Source organism: Tachypleus tridentatus, chromosome 6, assembly GCF_004210375.1.
Source record: "Tachypleus tridentatus isolate NWPU-2018 chromosome 6, ASM421037v1, whole genome shotgun sequence".
Classification (NCBI taxonomy): Eukaryota; Metazoa; Arthropoda; class Merostomata; order Xiphosura; family Limulidae; genus Tachypleus; species Tachypleus tridentatus.
In genome coordinates, this window is record NC_134830.1 from 168,996,079 (window position 1) to 169,015,753 (window position 19,675).

At 36.2% G+C, this 19,675-nt stretch overlaps 1 protein-coding gene across 5 annotated transcripts in view; it reads right to left on the reverse strand.

The window, feature by feature from the left end:
* Positions 1-19,675, reverse strand: part of LOC143254415 (zinc finger MIZ domain-containing protein 1-like) — a 156,995-nt gene that overhangs the window by 43,319 nt on the left and 94,001 nt on the right. For 4 of the 5 annotated variants that reach the window (XM_076509535.1, XM_076509536.1, XM_076509541.1 and 1 more), the window contains one exon: positions 7,167-7,308. In XM_076509535.1, the coding sequence (XP_076365650.1) occupies positions 7,167-7,308 (142 nt within the window). Of the gene's footprint in view, positions 1-7,166; positions 7,309-9,215; positions 9,460-19,675 lie in introns of those variants that run through there. The other variant, XM_076509537.1, reaches the window with a different exon arrangement.

Below are 19,675 nucleotides of genomic sequence, written 5' to 3' on the forward strand. Positions count from 1 at the left end.
TGGTTTGCATATTACTGGTAAATGATTCTACTACCAAGAAAATAAAGACCTCAAATACTCATCCAATCTATGCAGAAATAATAACTAAGAAAGAAGCTATAAATTTAGTCATTATATAAGTCATTTAAATGATGCAATGGCCTCTACAGAGCCCTAATTTCAACCCAAGTGAGCGAATCTGGGATTAGAAAGATCAAAAACTCAAAAGTTACTTCCAAAGAAATTTTATGGGTGTGTATTAGTCATTTCGAGTCAAATCCAAACGAACATTTTGATTAAATATGTTGTGACAATTCTTGAAAAACCGTCTGCAATTATTAAAGCAAGAGAGGTACACAGAAAATATCAACTGTTTGATGAACTCCAGCACTTCCACTGAGTTTCTGTTGTACTAAATATGAAGATAACTAAACATTTGTTGTTTCGCCTGTAATTTACCTTCCATTGTTCTTTTAAAATAGCGTAACTATAATTTTTGCAGAGTACTGTAGCTAACTAATGAAGGAATATTTGCTACAAATAAACCTTATTATTTCCATAAGTGTAGCTACCAGTTTGGCGCCAGTTTTGATATCATTCCTTTAAGGCACATGATCAATTATTTCTTTTACCGGACCTTTCTTTCACACCAAAGGTATTTTTGGTTATATATCATAACTTTATGTCAATACATACCAACATACCACACCAAGTAAAAAAACTGCCATTCCACAGCATCCAACATTAACTTTAGGACCACAACCTCGTTATTCAGAACAGACCTACACTTCACAGAACTAACCAGATGCTATAAAATATAATATAGTGGGTTTCTTTTCTAAAAGTGTTAACAATTTTCTTTATAGTAAGCCATGTAAACTAATTAACAATTTATTGCGATCGCCCGCATGCACTCGATACAGTCGTATTAAAAATCATTATTTACGCCAACTGCTTAAGCTAATATCGTTCGTTCGTTTTTTCATTCGTTTTTGAAGGCTATCTGCGCTAGCCGTCCCTAATTTAGCAGTGTAAGACTAAAGGGAAGGCAGCTAGTCACCGCCAACTCTGGGGCTACTCTTTTACCAACGAATAGTGGGATTGATCGTGAACATTAAAATGCCCCCACGGCTGAAAGGGCGAGCATGTTTGGTGTGATGGGGATTCGAACCCGCGACCCTCAGTTTACGAGTCCAGTGCCTTAATTACCTGGCTATGTTGGGCCAAGCTAATATCATGTGACGTTAAACGCTCTTCAGTTACAAGGATTTCCTAAAACTTAGCAAATTTTGCTTAAACGTTGACAATGAATAATGAAGAATAATCTTCCACCCGTCCGAATGTTTGAAAACTTGAACTAGTAACTGTTTATTTAGTTTTCTTTGCTTAACCAATATTAATGTATCTGCATATGCTATTGTCCTATTGTTTTGCTCTTCTAAATCAGCCAACTTTAATCCGAATGATAAGCAAACTAGATAAATTCCACCTTTACCCTTTGTTGAAGCTGTAGTGAAATATCAGACCGATAGCTCACGTGACTTTTTGTATAGGCATGCGCCAAAAGTTTGGTCATAATTGAGCGGTTTTAGCTGAATAACTCTGCACATGTAGCTTATGTTGAGACCGAATTGTTCCCCGCTGGTACAGCGGTAAGTCTATGGATTTAGAACGCTAAAATCATGGGTTCGATTATCCTCGGTGGACTCCGCAGAGAGCCGGATGTGGCTTTGCTATAAGAGAAACACATACACCACATGAGACTCCTAAATATAGGTTGTAAAGATTTATCAGTGTTACACATTTAAAAAAAAAGTTTATTTTTAATTAAATAGAGTTTCCGTACTTTCGGTACGAAGATAAAAAAAAGGAAGAAATTTAATCGCAATTGAACATTTTATATCTCGTGTTTTCCTTGATGGGTTACCTTGAAATTTAGTATGTGACGTAAGGGTCCAGTGGAGCACATCCACTGAAAATATGTGATAGTTTGAATTACCACAGTTCGAGATAAAGAAAGTGGAAAAGTGCTTAAATATCACTCCTGTTAAGACATTCGACTCGTAATCTGAGAGTCGCGGGTTCGAATCCTCATCACACCAAACATGCTTGCCCTGTCAGCATTGGGTGCGTTATAATGTTACTGTTAATCCCACTATTCGTTGGTAAAAGAGTAGCTCAAGAACGGCTGGTATGCATCAAGAAAAAGTAGCCCAAGAGTTGGCGGTGGGTGGTGATGACTAGTTGCCTTCCTTCTAGTCTTACATTATTAAATTATGCGTGAAATTTAAAACAAACAAACACTTCTGTTAATAACACACAAGTGTATCCTGTATGTTGTTTTGGCGGCACAATACGACTTAGTACAAAAATAACGTACATTACAACGCAAATTTGTTACAAGACAGTACTTGGCAGCTAAAGGTAAGTTTGACTATTTAACATCAACCCTTAGCAACTAAACGTAACTTTGTTACAAAAAAGTATGTGTGAACTAAACGTAAGTTTGACCGTTACAGATCAGTGTGTGACAGCTAAATGCAAGTTTGACTATTATAAAACAGCACTTAGCGACTAAACGTAAGCTTGTTACAAATCAGTATGTAACACGTAAACGTAACTTTGTTAAAAATCAGTACTTGGCAGTTAAGCCACTTAAATTATAGGAACGATTCACGCTGAAAAGAAATACGAAGAATGTGATGCTAGACTGCCTCGCTACGCTTGAATCGTGCAAGAGGAATTCTGTTCTGGGCTGAATTTCTCAGCGACAGGGTACGGGTAGTTGACTGTTCAGTTCTAGTTCAGGTATACTATTGTGGATCTACAAAAGATTTCCTGTTATCGATAAGCTAAAACCTTCCTTAAATATCCTGTTTAGTTACTAAAAGAAAAACAAACAAAGTCAATATCCTATAGCGCGTGATTTCGCTTCAAAACTCGCACGGGTATCATGAATTGGCAATTTTCTTTCTGCAAATACTGCCATTATATAACATGGTTGTGAAACAACCGTTGGTTATTGAAGTGACGAACTTTTCTAGGTTGTTTGTGATCCGATAAACTGTTAATTATTGTCTGAATAAAACTGCGCATGTATAAGCACAATTTGCTCTTCGCTTGCTCCGGTTTCTCCAAGTCCCTCTTAGAGTTGATGTAAAAAACACAGTTGTGGTAAAGATAAGTGATTTGGGTCGCTGATTGTAAGCTGAGATTATTTCCGAGTTTAGTTTATTTCAACTGGTGTCCTTAGAAGGTTTTAGTATTTATCTTAAACTTTAGAGTTGGATTTTTTTTTTCCACATATTTAGTTTCTGTCTACAAGGGGGGGGGGTTTCACTTTACTTTCTTCTTCTTCTTAAATATTATGTCTCGAAAACTCTGGAAATACAGACTTCCAGTGCAACCTGATACGTAATACTATAATAAAAGTCATTCCATATGTATGGATTTGGTGTTTAACATACATATAAACTTATATCTTACAGGAAACTTAAAAACTAGTACTCCTAATGTGTCTGTGTTTGTTATGTCAGAAATCGCACACTCGTTTGTTTGTTCATTTTACATGGTCCGGCATGGCCAAGCGTGTTAAGGCGTGAGACTTGTAATCTGAGGGTCGCGGTTTCGCATCCTGGTCGCGCCAAACATGCTCGCCTTTTCAGCCGTGGGAGCGTTATAATGTGACGATCAATCCCACTATTCGTTGGTAAAAGAGTAGCCCAAGAGTTGGCGGTGGGTGGTGATGATTAGCTGCCTTCCCTCTAGTTTTACACTGCTAAATTAGGGACGGCTAGCACAGATAGCCCTCGAGTAGCTTTGTGCGAAATTCAAACAAACAAACAAACAAACTTGTTCATTTTACGAAAATGATATCCTAACTGATTTTTTTTTCTTGCAATACATGCGTGGTTCGTGCTGATTTTCAAACCAGTGAAGTTTTCGCTTACTACTTGTTCGCACGTTGCTACAAAAGTATTGCTCGTTTCAAAATATCTCGACGTTTCTGTGGTTAAAAATACGTAGCTTTCAATTTCACTTTTCACTTCATTTATTTATGAGATAATTTTTTGTAAAATTCAGCGTTTTACACCAATTAGTAATTATGTCTGCAGTTTATGTTTCCACAAAAACAAAACAATTTCTACCATTTCGTCTTGTAGTTCTGCGGGTTTAGGACTAACAAAGCCTGTTTGTCAGTAATGAGGCAACTTTTCAAACACAAAGACAGTGAATGTAAGGGTAAAGAAGGACAATGAAGACTTAGGCCTGCGACCTTCCGGTCCCTGGGGCTGTTCTCACGGGTGTTTCGAAAACTTCCCGTGCCCCTTGGTAGTCTGAAAAAGAAGAATAGTTTCCTTTGTTGCTCTTCCACATCCCAGAGAATATAGGTCAAGTTAACTAGGTTATATCATCCAGATTCGACCAGACTGTGTGAATGTTGGAAATGAATTAATCAAACAACGAAATTCATATAAAGTTCTTACAACAGTTTACGATATGTGTAAAACGTTACGGCTTTAAACCTCTTAGTGAGAGCTGTTTAGTTTCGTATAGAGAACAGCGAAACTTTAACCACGTTATACATTTGTTTTTGTACATAATTCACTTCCGGCGAAGTACACCTACCAACTATTTTGATTAATTTGAGTTGTTTTTTTCCTGCTTTGCCAAAACATTCTATGTAAGAGTCTACTACGTTCAAAAAGAACTGCCAATAGTAAGAAGTGAGGTGCCGTCGGTGATTTTAAAGTTAATGGAAAGTGTTCATTGGTTCAATTACTGTTTAAAAAACTCCTGTGCCTACAGTTGAAAGATCTAGACATTATTTGAGTATGTAACGGAAACAATTATTAATTGTCGTCAGCTAGATGAATTTTGAAGGGAATTTTTTCTCGGCACGTTAATAACAGACGCCATATTTAACAACTTGTATTTATAGTGGCATTCTACCAACAGAAGGTTAATCGCTAGTTTGTTTTCCACTTACTTCAACTTGTCTGAAATATACACACTAGGTTTTGGTGCATTTACTGGATTTGTAATTTGCATTTCCTGTTTTCAGAATTCAGAACACTGACCACACATACACATAGGAATATTTCTTGGAACAATTAATTTATATACTGGAATATTAAAAGATTTGTGCTCAAAGTTCCTTTATATTCAGGTGCCTAAATCAAACTCAAAACTTATCTGTGCTCTCATATTCGATTCCGCGTAAAGTTTATCTGCCTTATTCTGAATAATAACATCAGATGAATGAAACAAACTAATTTAATATACCACAATCTAAGCCATTATGTTATAATATCCGATTGTCATTAATCGTGACATGTACCCTTAAGATTTACAGGGAGAGGCCTTTAGGTATTTAGGTACGAATTTAATATCCTCCGTCCATATAATATCCGAGAGCTCCTTCGTCTTCCGTGTAAGATGAACAGGTACGTCAAATCGAATTCGAGACTGTTTATCCAAACTAGGCCTTTTTTTTAATATTACAGGAATGGGTTTCACTTATCAAAGTTTCCGATGGTCAAAACTGTTCTATTGGGAAATAATAAATAAGATGGGAAAAGTATCTTTAGTTTGTGTTTGTTCTAACAACTACACACAAATATTTGCAACTTTATCATCCTTAAAATGGCAAAGCCACTTAACATTTGCATTATTAGAAATATACAATTTAACTGGAAATTTCTTTACCTTTACAGTTATCTCCCATGTAAAATCTTTAACATTTAACGTTCTGCTAACTAAATGTACACGTTTAGTTCTCTTGGAATGTTTTAGAAACTGAGGCATATCGGTTTCATTGAGTAAAAGTGTAATCAGAACTAGACAACAACCGCAAGAGGGACGTCTGTTTGTTTTGGAATTTCGCACAAAGCTACTCGAGGGCTATCTGTGCTAGCCGTCCTTAATTTAGCAGTGTAAGACTAGAGGGAAGGCAGCTAGTCATCACCACCCACCGCCAACTCTTGGGCTACTCTTTTACCAACGAATAGTGGGATTGACCGTCACATTATACACCCCCACGGCTGGGAGGGCGAGCATGTTTAGCGCGACGCAGGCACGAACCCGCGACCCTCAGATTACGAGTCGCACGCCTTACGCGCTTGGCCATGCCAGGCCTGAGAGGGACGTCAAACACTTTCTGAAACGTTTATTAAAGTTGTTTGTCAGGTGGAAAGGATTCTTCGTAATTGATGTCGTTTTTAACAAAACATAAAACTTCACGACTCGAGCTTGAACTCAGTAGTTTGTTACTCAGAAAGATACACGTGACATTAAACAGTCGTGTAGCACGTTGTTTTTTGTTTTGTTTTCTAACTTCTGGCTTTCCAAGTCTTCTCGTGAGTAAAATGCAGCTGTTTAAAAGAACCGGATTTACGTTAAAGTCTACATACAGTCACAATTCTAACAGCAGACTTTCACGGACCGGTTACTAATAATAAACAGTAAAGTGGTTAAATCGAGTAATCCAACAGTACAAAATACATACTCGTAACCTAAAAGAGGAACAGAGGGAGGTGGGGGTGTGTACTCTATATTTTTTATTACATAGGAATTAACTCCCTCATATTTTATTTTTTAGTATGTATAGTACCAAATAGTATAAAATGTCTGTCTGTGGGCCCTCTCATTGGAAAGCAAAGTTACGCCTGTGAGCCACTCCAGTTCGTTATTTTCCTTCCTTAAGATTATTTGTTAGAACATTATAACATTAAAAAGGAAAAAAAAACAACTTTTAAAACTACGACCACATGAAAATATATCACTTTTAAATGTTTAACTCTACGTTTTTCATATATTAAAGTTATTCTTCAACACATGAACATGTCGGAAAGGTTATGATAACACTTTGATTTTGTACAGACATATCAGTAAAACCAACTAAACGCTTTGTGTTTGTAATTGTTTGCTCAAGCCTATACTTGGTTGTACATTCCTAACTACTTCCATTAAGTAAATATAGAAAGAAATGTGAATATCTCAGACAACATTAGAAATGGATCAAGCACTCGTTGAATCCTAAAGAAAGATAGGACAATGTGAATATCTCAGACAACATTAGAAATGGATCAAGCACTCGTTGAATCCTAAAGAAAGATAGGACAATAATTCCAAAAAATTAAAAATATCAAGACTGTCCACTGTGGAGTAATTAGAATCAAACTTACCCCTGAACTCCTGGAGGAAGGGGCTTCTGAAGAGGTTGGTGCATACCAGGCGGAAGTTTTGATAACCCGTCCCCTTCTCGTGTCTTCTGATGACGCAAAAGTAACAATCGGCCAAGATCTTCGCACCACACGGACAAAAGTGCTATAGAAAAGAGATAAAAATACAGGTTTTTAAAGCAATATATTGGTAATTACATCTTTAAACAGCAACCTAAAAAAATATTTCAAATTTGTCTTGACTGTCGAGTCATTTGATACCAAAGGAACTGAACCATTATATTCGTTTCTTTCTTGATTCTTTGCTGTTTTGACATTGAATACTGAAAGCAAATATATAAATATACATATTCAACAATACGCTGTTAAGCTGAAACAATTCGTATATACGTACAAAATGGGGTCTTACTACCTTTCACGTCGTGTTTCTCACTCAGTGAGGTGTCACTTAGAGAAATACATCTTATTTGAAGGAATATGGTGTACAAATATTTCTATAAAAGATGAAAATGGTATTACGTGCATACAATGAAACAAGCCTTACAATATTTTGAGTACAGACAATATCAGTGAAACAAAAATTCTTCTGAAATATTTGCCTGGGTTGGTTATAGTCAAAAACAATTTTTCCAGATTTCACTGGACAACTTGAACAGCCCTGGATAACGACAGAAAATTTCACTAGCGTACGCACGTCCGCTTGTCGGCGACTAGAGATAATGGTTGTTGGAATAACAATTTGAAGAGTCTGATTCGAATAACACAAGTTTTAAGAATTAATTAACTTGCATATAAAAATAAAACGAGAGGCTGAGAACCATAACACTCACAAACTTCTCTAACACGAGATAATGATAACAATACCAAAACATGTGTGTAGATATTTTACCCCCGTTGACAACCGGATTTTCCACAACCATCAGATCCTTTAATTTATAAGTTCAGGCATGCGCATATTCCAAGCATAGGTAATCACCAGTATCAGAGAAAAATAAACTACAGTTCACCTGCAGCAATGCGAATGCATGAGTATTCGTAATTGGTCTACATGATGAGGGTTAATTTTTTGTTGTTCTCAACTTTCACTTTAAACTGGTACACGAGTCTCGTCGGTGATTTTGACCAATCATAGCGCGAAAGATCCATTTTAGTCTGACCAGTGGCATGATCTCTAGTTGCATTAGAACTGAAAGTGATGTGCATTTTAAACAGTCATGACCTTCACACAGGTGTTTTCAATCCACTGTAACCTAATGAATGTACAAGGTTTGACATATTCGTGATACACTTTCAGTTTGCTATTAATGCGGCGTGAACATTCCGAGTATGCAACATAATCAAATTTTAACTTTTTCCTTTTCTTAAAGAATAAGGCTTACGATATTTATAATTATTTGTTTTTTAAAACATTACACAATTATGCGGGGCAATAACACTGTAAATCCTGTATGCCTAGTAGATAAACAAGTAAAATTACACCCGCTTGAAGTTAGGGCTGTAAAGTACGTTTTAAAGTGTGTGTTCGTTTGTTTGTTTAGAATTAAGCACAAAGCTACACAATGGGCTAGCTGTGTTCTGCCCACCACGGGTATCGAAACCAGGTTTTTTATGTCCGAGTCCGCAGACATACTGCTGTGCCACTGCGGGGAGCTGTTCAAAATGACAAATATACAAAAATGGATGAAATGCACGTTACTTTGCGAAGTTTTTCAGCGCGATGCATATCATGTGTATATCAGTTTTCAAATTCAATGAAAATTATTTGCCCATTATGGAGGTATGTGACCTTTTATAATTTACTTTTGGGAGCATATTCGGGTTGACGAAAAAACCCACTCGTAGAGAAAATTATATATGTAAAAACGGATGGCATATATTAATATAGGTATAAAGATGTTCCTTTGTATTGGTTTATTTTGAGCTTGAGTTGTTGTGTTAGTAAGGCTTCTTTAATTTTACGTTTGTATATACAACATCTAAGCACTCCCTCTACATTCCTACACTCAATTACACAACCGCCTTCAAACATGTGGTCAGCTATAGGTCAGTTACCTCTTTCTTTCTTTGTGAACCTGACGATGACCGAAGAAGGTCGGAACATTGTTCGCTCCTTTGCAACAAACTAGAGTTCGTAGATCTGGAAAAGTTGGGATAAAGATTGAGACTTGTAGGGCTTGATTCGAAGAATGGATTGATGCTGGAGTGGCTTGCTGTGGCTTTTTCAATGGATATTGTAGTCTTAGTGGTTTTCTACATCCTCAAAGTTAACCAATATATCCGCTCTGATGACGGCTGTCCACCTTTTGAATGATTCTATGAATAGATAGGGTCTATTGATGAACATGCTTCTCTTCGACCGTTTAATAATTTTATTAGCACTAACGGGAATCATCCTCTGTCCTGGCCTGGTGGTTAGGGTGCTCGACTCACAATCTGCGAGTTGCGGGTACGAATCCCCATCATCAAAAGTGCCCGCCCGCTAAACCGTGAGGGCGTCAATCCCACTATTCGATGCTAGAAAAAGTAGTCCTAGAGTCGGCGGTGGGTGACGTAGACTAGCCATCTTCCTTCTAGCTTATCATTGCTAAATTATTTATGGCTAGCGCAAATAACCCTCGAGTAGCTTTGTTTGAAATTCAAAAATAACATTTTAAGGCTTTTTTTATTTTGTAATTGGCATTCTGTCATTATCGCAACCACATCTGTTGCACTGGTAGGAAGTCAACAATTACGCTTCATTAGATTTGCAAGTAAGCCTTAGTCTAGTGCTTCTGTCATCGGCCTTCTGAAATCTAAGCAATCTTTAGAGAAAATCAGCCGGTTAACCTTAAAGTTCCCGATTATTACTGACTTTGCAAGAACCTTTATAAATATTCTATTACATTAACATCATGACCGTATGCAAATTTTAGAATAAATGGTATCAAACTATCCAAAAAGAAAATCCCTGTATCCTTAAAAATAACAAAATTCTGAAATCATGGATGTGGACCTCCTGCAGGTTGACATATGTGGTCTGGTTGACTTAGAATTTGTTGGTAAGGTAGCATATACCCTTTAAATGTCAAAAAAGACCACAATTTATCTGAATTAATTTTCAGAGTTTTCCTCATTTCAGACTAATTTTTTACATCCCATCAAAGTCTGGACACATTTTCGGGAACATTCATTCATGTTTGTAGAAGTTAACAGGAACTTAAGGCATTTAATTTGTATTTCTTTATTTTGATAATGTGCAAATTATCCACAGTGGTCATGTTATATAACATGTGCCAGCATATGTCTTTGTACCAATTTTAAGGGCCTGGCATGGTCAAGTGGTTAAGGCACTCGTCTCGTAATTCGAGAGTCGTGGGTTCGAAGCCCCGTCACATCAATTATGCCCCCCGCTAGTACAGCGGTATGTATCCGGATTTACAACGCTAAAATCAGGGGTTCGATTCCCCTCGGTGGGCTGAGCAGATAGCCCTATGTGGCTTTGCTATAAGACAAACACAAACACACAAACCAATTTTAATTTCATACAAAAAGTATAGTATAAAGATGTTTTTTCTCATGAAAAAGACCAAAACATAGATAACACCATGTAAAGAACATATGCTATATCTTAAGTAAGTTCAAGGCCCTGCGTGGCCAGGTGGTTAAGGCACTTGAGTCGTAATCCGAGGGTCACGGATACGAATCTCCGACACACCAAACATGCTCGCCCTTTCAGCGGTGGGGGCGTTGGCGGTGGGTGATGATGACTAGCTACCTTCCTCTCTAGTCTTACACTACTAAATTAGGGACGGCTCGCGCAGATAGCCCTAGTGTAGCTTTGCGCGAAATTAAAAAAGAAACAAACAAACTGGTACCAAGGTTATTTGAAGTTAGGTCAAGTGTTGTATTTGCGCTTCTCACTGAAAAGTCTCTAATACTGCTAAATTTTCGTAGATAGCGAACCAAACGTCTGATTACATATAATGTACTAAAATAATCGAAGTTGATACCTGTTAAAGTTTTAAGAATAGAGCTTGAAATATGTTCGTTTTAAAACGTAACACCATGAAATGTAATCAAAATACTTTTATACGAAATCTCTGAGGATTTTTTATAGGTAATGAAGTGTTTGTGTTCCGAAAAATGGCTGAACGTTTGAGACAAAGGACTAAGGATTAACGTATGAATCACAACGTTTACTGTAACATGTAGTCCTTGTTTTTCTTCTTTACTAGTTGAGTTGAGACAAATTGTCAAAGCGATTTTGCATCAAGAGTGAAAGTTCGCAAGAAATAAAACAGGGACTAAGTATTTTCTTGTGCGTATTTTTTCCAGCTAAAAAACGTAACCAGTCGTCTTGGATACGGTTAGGAAAAAAAACGCCTCGCCTACGTCTCTCTGTTACCACAAGAGGCTGAACATATGCGGGAGAGATGCATCTTGCATGAGATCTTCAGACAGAAGACTGCTGGAAATGGTACCAGACATGCAATCGATGGTCCAGAGTCCATGGTAAATTATTCACTTCACCACAAGCCTTTCTTTCTGTCCCACACGCACACACAGACCAACGATCGTATAAGTACAAAATTGTGTTATTGCTCAACCAGCGGAGTTTCGATGTTTTTTTTTTTTTTCTCCCTAACATCCTTGCTACATAAACATGCGGGGTTATTCCCCGAGGTCTACCTTTTATTTGTAAGAAGATTGTGGAAATATTATCAAGACTTATGTCACTTCAGTTCTTAAATGTGTAATAAAAAATTATCGATGTTATCAAACTATGAGGATAAATCCCAACATATCCTAGACGTTTGAAAAATAATTCAACCAAGACAGTAATTGGATAGTTTTGTGTAATTCAAGATTCAAAAAGGCTTTTGTTGTCCAAAATTAGTTTTAAAACGTTTGGACGATTCTTCCCGTTTGTTTGTTTTTGTTGTTGGTTTTGATGGACGAGTAAATTGTGTCTCGCTATTGGACTAATCCATTAGATAGAAATAAATATACAAGATTTTTTTTTGTGTGTGTTATTTTCGGAAGTTTGCGCAAAGCTACACACGAACTATCTGTGCTATTCATTTCTAGACTAAAGGGAAGACAGCTAGCTGTTCAACAACAACCATCGCCAACTACTGAGTGACTCTAACTGAATAGTTTGCTTGTTTTTTGTAATTTGGAGTTTTATAGGCTGACTTGCATATGACGTCATATTCAGTGTCCTCGAGCGCCATGCCTAAAATTCTAAGGTAAAGGCAAACATTAATTCTGATGAGTGATTTCTTTGGCACATTAAGAAAGCACAAACAACGCAAAATGCAGCAATAATCAGAGAAATCTGCGTACTCAGATCAGCAAACATAAGATTTGTGAACAAATATGCAAGCATACAAATAATCCACAACAGATTCCTAGATTGCTGTATCATACGTAATGACAACCCTAAATGTGTCTCTCCACTTAATATGTGCCATAAGAAAAAAGCTACCTATGGTAGACCATAAAGTATCACATAGATAAAGAAATAAAAAGTGTATTTAAAAAGTATTTACATAAAATGCGCGTCTAATAAGGTGAAAGGTATCGATTTGATATAGAAACTGTGAAGTTTAGGACCATCAAACAATCAAATAAGAGTAGTCTTAAAAAGCACTTAATGCTACAAGTGTTACATTTATGTATATGGCCTTGGACAAGGTTGTTGTTGTTTTGAAGTAAGCACAAAGGCACACAATGGGCTGTCTCTGCTTCGCCCACCACGGGTATCGAAACCCGATTTTTAGAGTTGGAAGTCCGTAGACATACCGCTGAGCCACTGGGGAGCCTTAAACAAGGAAGAAGAGTCAAGTCTATAACGCTAGATCTCGTAGTGTAAACCATTTAGAAGAATACAAATATACAGTCAAGGATGTAGAGAAAGATGTGTTCCTAGGTCACAGTCAAACAAACATCCATAAGTCAACTCAGCATTGTTTTGACATTTGTACAGTATGTACATGTCAGTCTTTGTGAAAGGAATAAAATATATTGTGTAATCGGTTTACATTGAGATTATACAGTTCTAAATAATTTTTGCAAAAATATATATTGCTTTTAAGGATACACAAACCTCACGACGTCTCCATCTTCAATGGTTATAAATAGCAAAAGCTCTGAGTGACTCCGGATCTAATAGTGAGGCCTTACGTTACTAGATTAAACTGTACCAGTTCTAGTTATTACAACTAGTATATTTGTACTAGGTCTATAGTATTAATACGAAACTGGACGTCTAGGTTTCAGGAAACATAGCATCAGAATTGACTCGTAACGTTAGCTGTCAGATTATGATGTCATAATTGCTTTGTTTGATAAAAAGTTGGACTAGTAATAATGAAATAATAAACACTGCGATAATACTGGTAATAGCCTAATTAGGTCCATAGCATATCCAACAGGACGCTGGAAGTTATAAAAATACTAAAGATTACAGTCACAGTACACGGGTTATTATAGTATTCCTCCTGACTTACGGCATCAAGGTGTTTAAAAAACACAATTAATTTCAAGTAGAGAAAAATACAATAGGCCAAACAAATATCGAAATGCATGTGTGGGTTGGGTTGAATGTTAGCTACATTACGATACAGTTTCTAGGCGGCTATAGGCTTACTAGGAAGAAAAAGTAATAACCAATATAGAATTACTTTTTATTCGATTATAATTCTTTCTCATAAGCTCTAAAGCCCTGACAAAAAAAGAAAAAATACTCTGAGTAGACTGAAAATTAAATTGGTGTGAATTTGTTCATAAGTGCTGTGGTAATACATGAAATCAGCATCGCTAAGGTGTTGCAAGTAGGCCTAGTAGACTGTAAGCTCAGTAAATATTTTACTATACGTTAACACTAGATTTGTAGATCTGCGAGTGTGGTCCAAAATGCAAGTAATTTATGAGTTTTTTGGGTTGGCAAGCAAAAACAATGGAGGTAGCACCGCTAGGTGATTTGCTGATGAAAAAGTTCGAGAACCACTGATCTAGAAGGTACAGTAATTAAGCTTAGAAGAGTAGATCTTAAACTTAGGCCCACTGTTACGATATTTTTGAACATGTCCTTAAATAAGAATTTATATAATAAAACAATAAGGAAAAGACCCAGAATACGATATTATGGATAAAAAAATTGAAATTAAATTGGGAAATGTTATAAAAGTTTGTTTTCATCGCTTTTATCATTTCTTAATGGCAGCTGGCAGCACAACAAACGCACGGTACTGTCAACAATTGCCAAGTTGCCTTCTTTTCCAAGATGGCGCATAAGGGTTAGAATAAATCCATGGTAAAATGGTGTTACGCCTACCATAGCTTATTTAAACCCCATGTATAAATTCTTAATCGAGACTTTGACACCATTTTTCTGAAGGTGTACTCGAGACATTGATATTTTTGTTGTTTTTTTTATGGGAATGGCCAAGCCTTCTCTACCACTATTTTAAAGGATAGACAGACACTATAGTACATGCTCTTTATAATATTAAAACCATTTTTAGGTATATGATAATTTTTAAAGTACATTTTTATTGTTTGCAAAAATAAAATATTAGAATATTGGAATGCAATGTTATGAATATCAAACAATGTAATAAAAATCAAACTCCCAATTCCTCATATACTCCCCACACACTTTTTTTTTTTGTAAATTCTCTGATACAAATTTTCATTCAGCGATAATTAGTATTAATTAGCAGAAACACCTCCCAACGGGCGGCTGTTTGTGATAGTTATATTACATTATGCAACAACCTTTTTACTTTTTTTTGTTCCTGGACAGAAAGTGTTATTTCCCAATTGCTTATGCCTAAAGTAAATGAAAAAGACCTGTTTTTCTCTTCAGACTTTGCTCTCGTGACCTGAGAGCGTATAACGACAACACGATGGTAGACTATATTTGGGGACTGATACGTGAAAATGATTTACATCACAGTTGCAAATCTCGAAAACCTTCTCACTTCTAAACATTTTTGTATAACTTTAGTGTAAATACATGTACATTTTGACTTATATGTTGTTTTATTCAGATATTATGTAAATGAAAATATGCAAAGTTGCCCGTTTTTACAGAGAAAATAGTTTAATTTTTAAATTTCATTATCCAGGTCACAAAAGCAAAGTTTGAAGGTAATAATGACCCTTTTCTGTACTTTCACAACATAAGCAATTAAGAAATAACACATACTATTCAGGAACAATTTGTGTTACATAGTGTTATTAAATGTACATACATAACTCATTGAAAAAAAAGAAAAGAAAAAGTGAATGATTTTTTAAAAATATTTTTTTCTGGGAAGCACTGCACAGAAAAAAAATATTCTGCTTGTGCTGATGTTAAATAATATAATGATTTATATATATAAAAAGTAGTACCCTTTATTGAAGAAATACATTTTTAAAGAACTCCAATTTAAGCACGAAATTTACAAATTACATCAATAAACATATAATCAAATCCTCATGTACAATTTTAGCGAAAGTCGTGTTCCTGTTATGAGGAGGCTATTTTTATTTTAAATTATGTGCTGCATATACCTTAGTTATTTTTATAACTGTCTGAATCATGAATATCCGAAGTGTGAAATTTTTTATGGATTTCTGTTTGTGGTGTATTCAATAGATGGCGACAAATTTTTTCGGTCACGTATATAGTTAGATACATATATACATACACGATACGTTTATGGTAGTGAGACGAACCACTTTTTCAAGTTTTCAATGCCAAGCATTACTCTGTTGTTTTTATTACAGTATTTATTTCAAATATTTCAGCAAACCGAGGTTTAAGTTTTAATTAACTGTATAACTTACGGTATAAGGTTGGACAAGATTCGATACTGTTTCGTTTGTTTGTTTGTTTGTAATTACGCACAAAGTTTTACAATGGGCTATGTATGTTTTGCCCACCACGGGTGTCGGAATCCGGCTTCTAGCGTTGTAAGTCCGCAAACATGCTGCTGTGCCACTGGAGGTATTGATATTGTATTGTGCGAGATTTGTCATTAAATACAAAACATGTATAACATATCACATTTAAAAATCAATATAGATAACATAAACCTCTAATACTCCCCCCCCCCCTTGTTTTTATAAGATTACATGTCGTACAGTTTCGAACAAGTTCATGTTTTGACACAAAAGATGAGGGAAAACACTCATTTTCTTCCCCTCTACCCCAATATGTATATATGTATTATATTTCTTATTCTTAAAAGCTCTGACCAACAAAATTATGTACCACAAAGCTATCTGGTACATAGTTTTGAAAAATATTTAAATAACCAATGAAATTAAAATGCTAACTGTAAAATTAAAGTACAAATTAGTGAGCCTGTGTCTTTATTTTCGCAAGGTATTTCGGGAGGGAAAAGAGTTGTTTCACGTGTCTCTAAGGGCGATATTATGTTTTTGTTTAATTTGCATGTTATATATTTGCTGCAAAACAAGTTTAGAGCCCTCGCTAAAACTACGTTTCACGCCATATGTAAGTTCAATGTCGTAAGCCATGTGTAAGTTCAGTGTCATAAATATGAAGTCTTAACTTCTTTTTTATATATTGTAAAATATTGATCAGAAATTAGAATAATAACTTATCTAATATTTCCAGTTAAATATAATCTAACTTCAACCTACCAAAATTGTTATACATATTTTAAGAATTTATTTTCCTTTACATTTTAGCCTATCATTACAAACAAATTAATAATTACGTATCTTCCGCAGGAAGGTTTGTTTGTTTGTTTTTTGGAATTTCGCACAAAGCTACTCGAGGGCTATCTGTGCTAGCCGTCCCTAATTTAGCAGTGTAAGACTAGAGAGAAGGCAGCTAGTAATCACCACCCACAGCCAACTCTTGGGCTACTCTTTTACCAACGAATAGTGGGATTGACCGTCACATTATACGCCCCCACGGCTGGGAGGGCGAGCATGTTTAGCGCGACTCGGGCGCGAACCCGCGACCCTCGGATTACGAGTCGCACGCCTTACGCACTTGGCCATGCCAGGCATCCCGCAGGAAGGAAATAACGTCATGTAGATTCGGAATGAGTAATGATTAACCACTAATTCAAAAGAAAAATGTCTAAAAAACACGTAGAATTGTTTTTTTTATGTTTTGTTTTGAATTTCGCACAAAGCTACTCGAGGGATATCTGCACTAGCTGTCCCTAATTTAGCAGTGTAAGACTAGAGGGAAGGAAGCTAGTCTCACCACCCACCGCGAACTCTTAGGTTACTCTTTTACCAACGAATAGTGGGATTGACCGTCACATTATAACTTTCCCACGGCTGAAAGGGCGAGCGTGTTTGGTGTGACGGAGAATCGAACCCGTGACCTTCAGATGACGAGTCGAGTGCCATAACAACCTGGCCACACCGGGCCGCTAGAAGACAGTATGTACAAAGAGCAAGGCAGGGATGATACGACATTTCCTGATTATGCTGCCAAAGTAAAAAAAAAAACAGCAAATAAACCTTAAAATACGGCAATGTCGATTTACATGACAGTAATCCCTGATGACAGATTGTTTTCAACTTAAATCAATCTTTAATTTCACTCTTCCTTTGTTACTACTACTTAAAAGACTTTTTTCCTTCGGAATGTTAAATTTTATATTCAGAGGGGTGGCTGGTTTGTCTTGAATGAAACACAGAACTATTTTATATGAACAACAGTTCAGTGTTTAAACCATTTTCTTTAAATTTGGCAACGTCCTGCTAATGTGGAAATCGGTGTTTGAGAGAGTGTGATGTTACTCCTGTCTCGCAAATCTTCCATATTGTGTTCTATTTAGAACACCAGGTTTTAATAAAGTGGTATGGGTTCTAGCTTAAAAATTAGCTTCGTAAATAAAAACTGCTCTTTGTCAGTACTTAGGGCAGCTAAAGCGTCAACCTTATCACATCTTAGCTTTAAAGAAATAAAATTTTATTTTACACTATACACAGACGAATAAGCGCACGAATTAAATCAAATAAGACAAAAAAAAACAAATTATGTGGAAAAGTCTTAATAACCGAGTCTTAGAGGTGGCGCTACTATCTAGAATTTTTTTTTTAACTCTGTAAGCGGGAACTTAATTTCTAAGAGGGATCACTGACGTGTGTTTTTAGTTTATGGTTAAATTTGAATTGTTGGAGTAAACGAGTGACGGGGCCAATAGTAACAAAAACGATTTATAACCGTAGAGTGTCTCACGGCACTGCAGTATCGTGTTGTTTATGGGTAATATGTTATATACAAGTTGATAGACCCACTGCGAATAGAAACAGCATGTAAATAATTTTTCCACGGTCCTTATGCGTGAGAAGTTCAAAATATATATGTATACTGAAACTTCCATTATCTATCATAACGTCAAACCGACCAGGTGGTTAGGGAGCTTAACTCGCATTCTACGAGTCGGTCGCATGTTTTAACCCCATCCCACAAAAAAAATTTCGCCCTTTCAGCCATGGTGGTATTATAATGTTACGATCAATGCTACTATTCGTTGGTAAAAGAGTAGTCCAAAAATTGGTCTTCCACTGCTACATTAGGGACGCCTATCGCAGATAGCCCTAGCGAATTCAAAACAAACCTATAAACATCGACACATGGCTCCATAAAACATGATACATACTATTTCACGTAATGGTAATAGGAATACAGTAATATATGTTACCCAATACGAAACATAGAAAATCAATAACGTTTCTGTCGCTCTTTCATTTACTGAACTTGTCAGTTCTTATGAGAAGTAGTCAAACTAGAGGTATGTACTAAGCCTAAAAGAACGTTGCGTTTGTAATGCACATGAAAAAACGGTCCCCCTCAAATAATACAACTATCCGTGAATTCAGTACTTCAAGCCATTACTACCTTATGTAATACAACTATCTGTAAATTCAATAATACTGATTTCCCAGAGCAAAACAACACAGGGCCAACAAAGCAAATAAATCTTCCATACCCAAATTATCTGATTTCAACAAATCTGACAAAAGTCATGACATGACCCTGAAAATGAAAGAGTACCAGACAGTTTAAATGAAATGCATTTCCAGTAGGCAAATTACCATAATGAAACCTAGGTATGCCGAAACGAGCGAACAACATGAAGAGAGGAAGAGATCCGACTGCACCTGACCCTCCTAGGTCGCGCATAATCAGAGTCTAATATTCAAGAAACATTGGATATTGAGAGTCTTATATCTAATAAACACAGGATATCCACACCCTAGTATCTAATAAGCAAGGAGTATTCGAAATATAATATCTATGTATCACAAGCTATCCACACTCTAATATATAAGAAACACAGCATTTTCAGAGTATAATATTTAAGTATCACAAGCTATCTACAATCAAATATCTAACGGTATTATTCTCTGGTATCAAAGATTACAGAGAGAAGAATCCGAAACGTCAGTCGCTGTAGGAACTCAACGTTACAACAGCCCTTAAATCTCTTCCAAGATGTGTGGCCAACAGTAGAATTCACCAAAACTCAATTTGTTCGAAA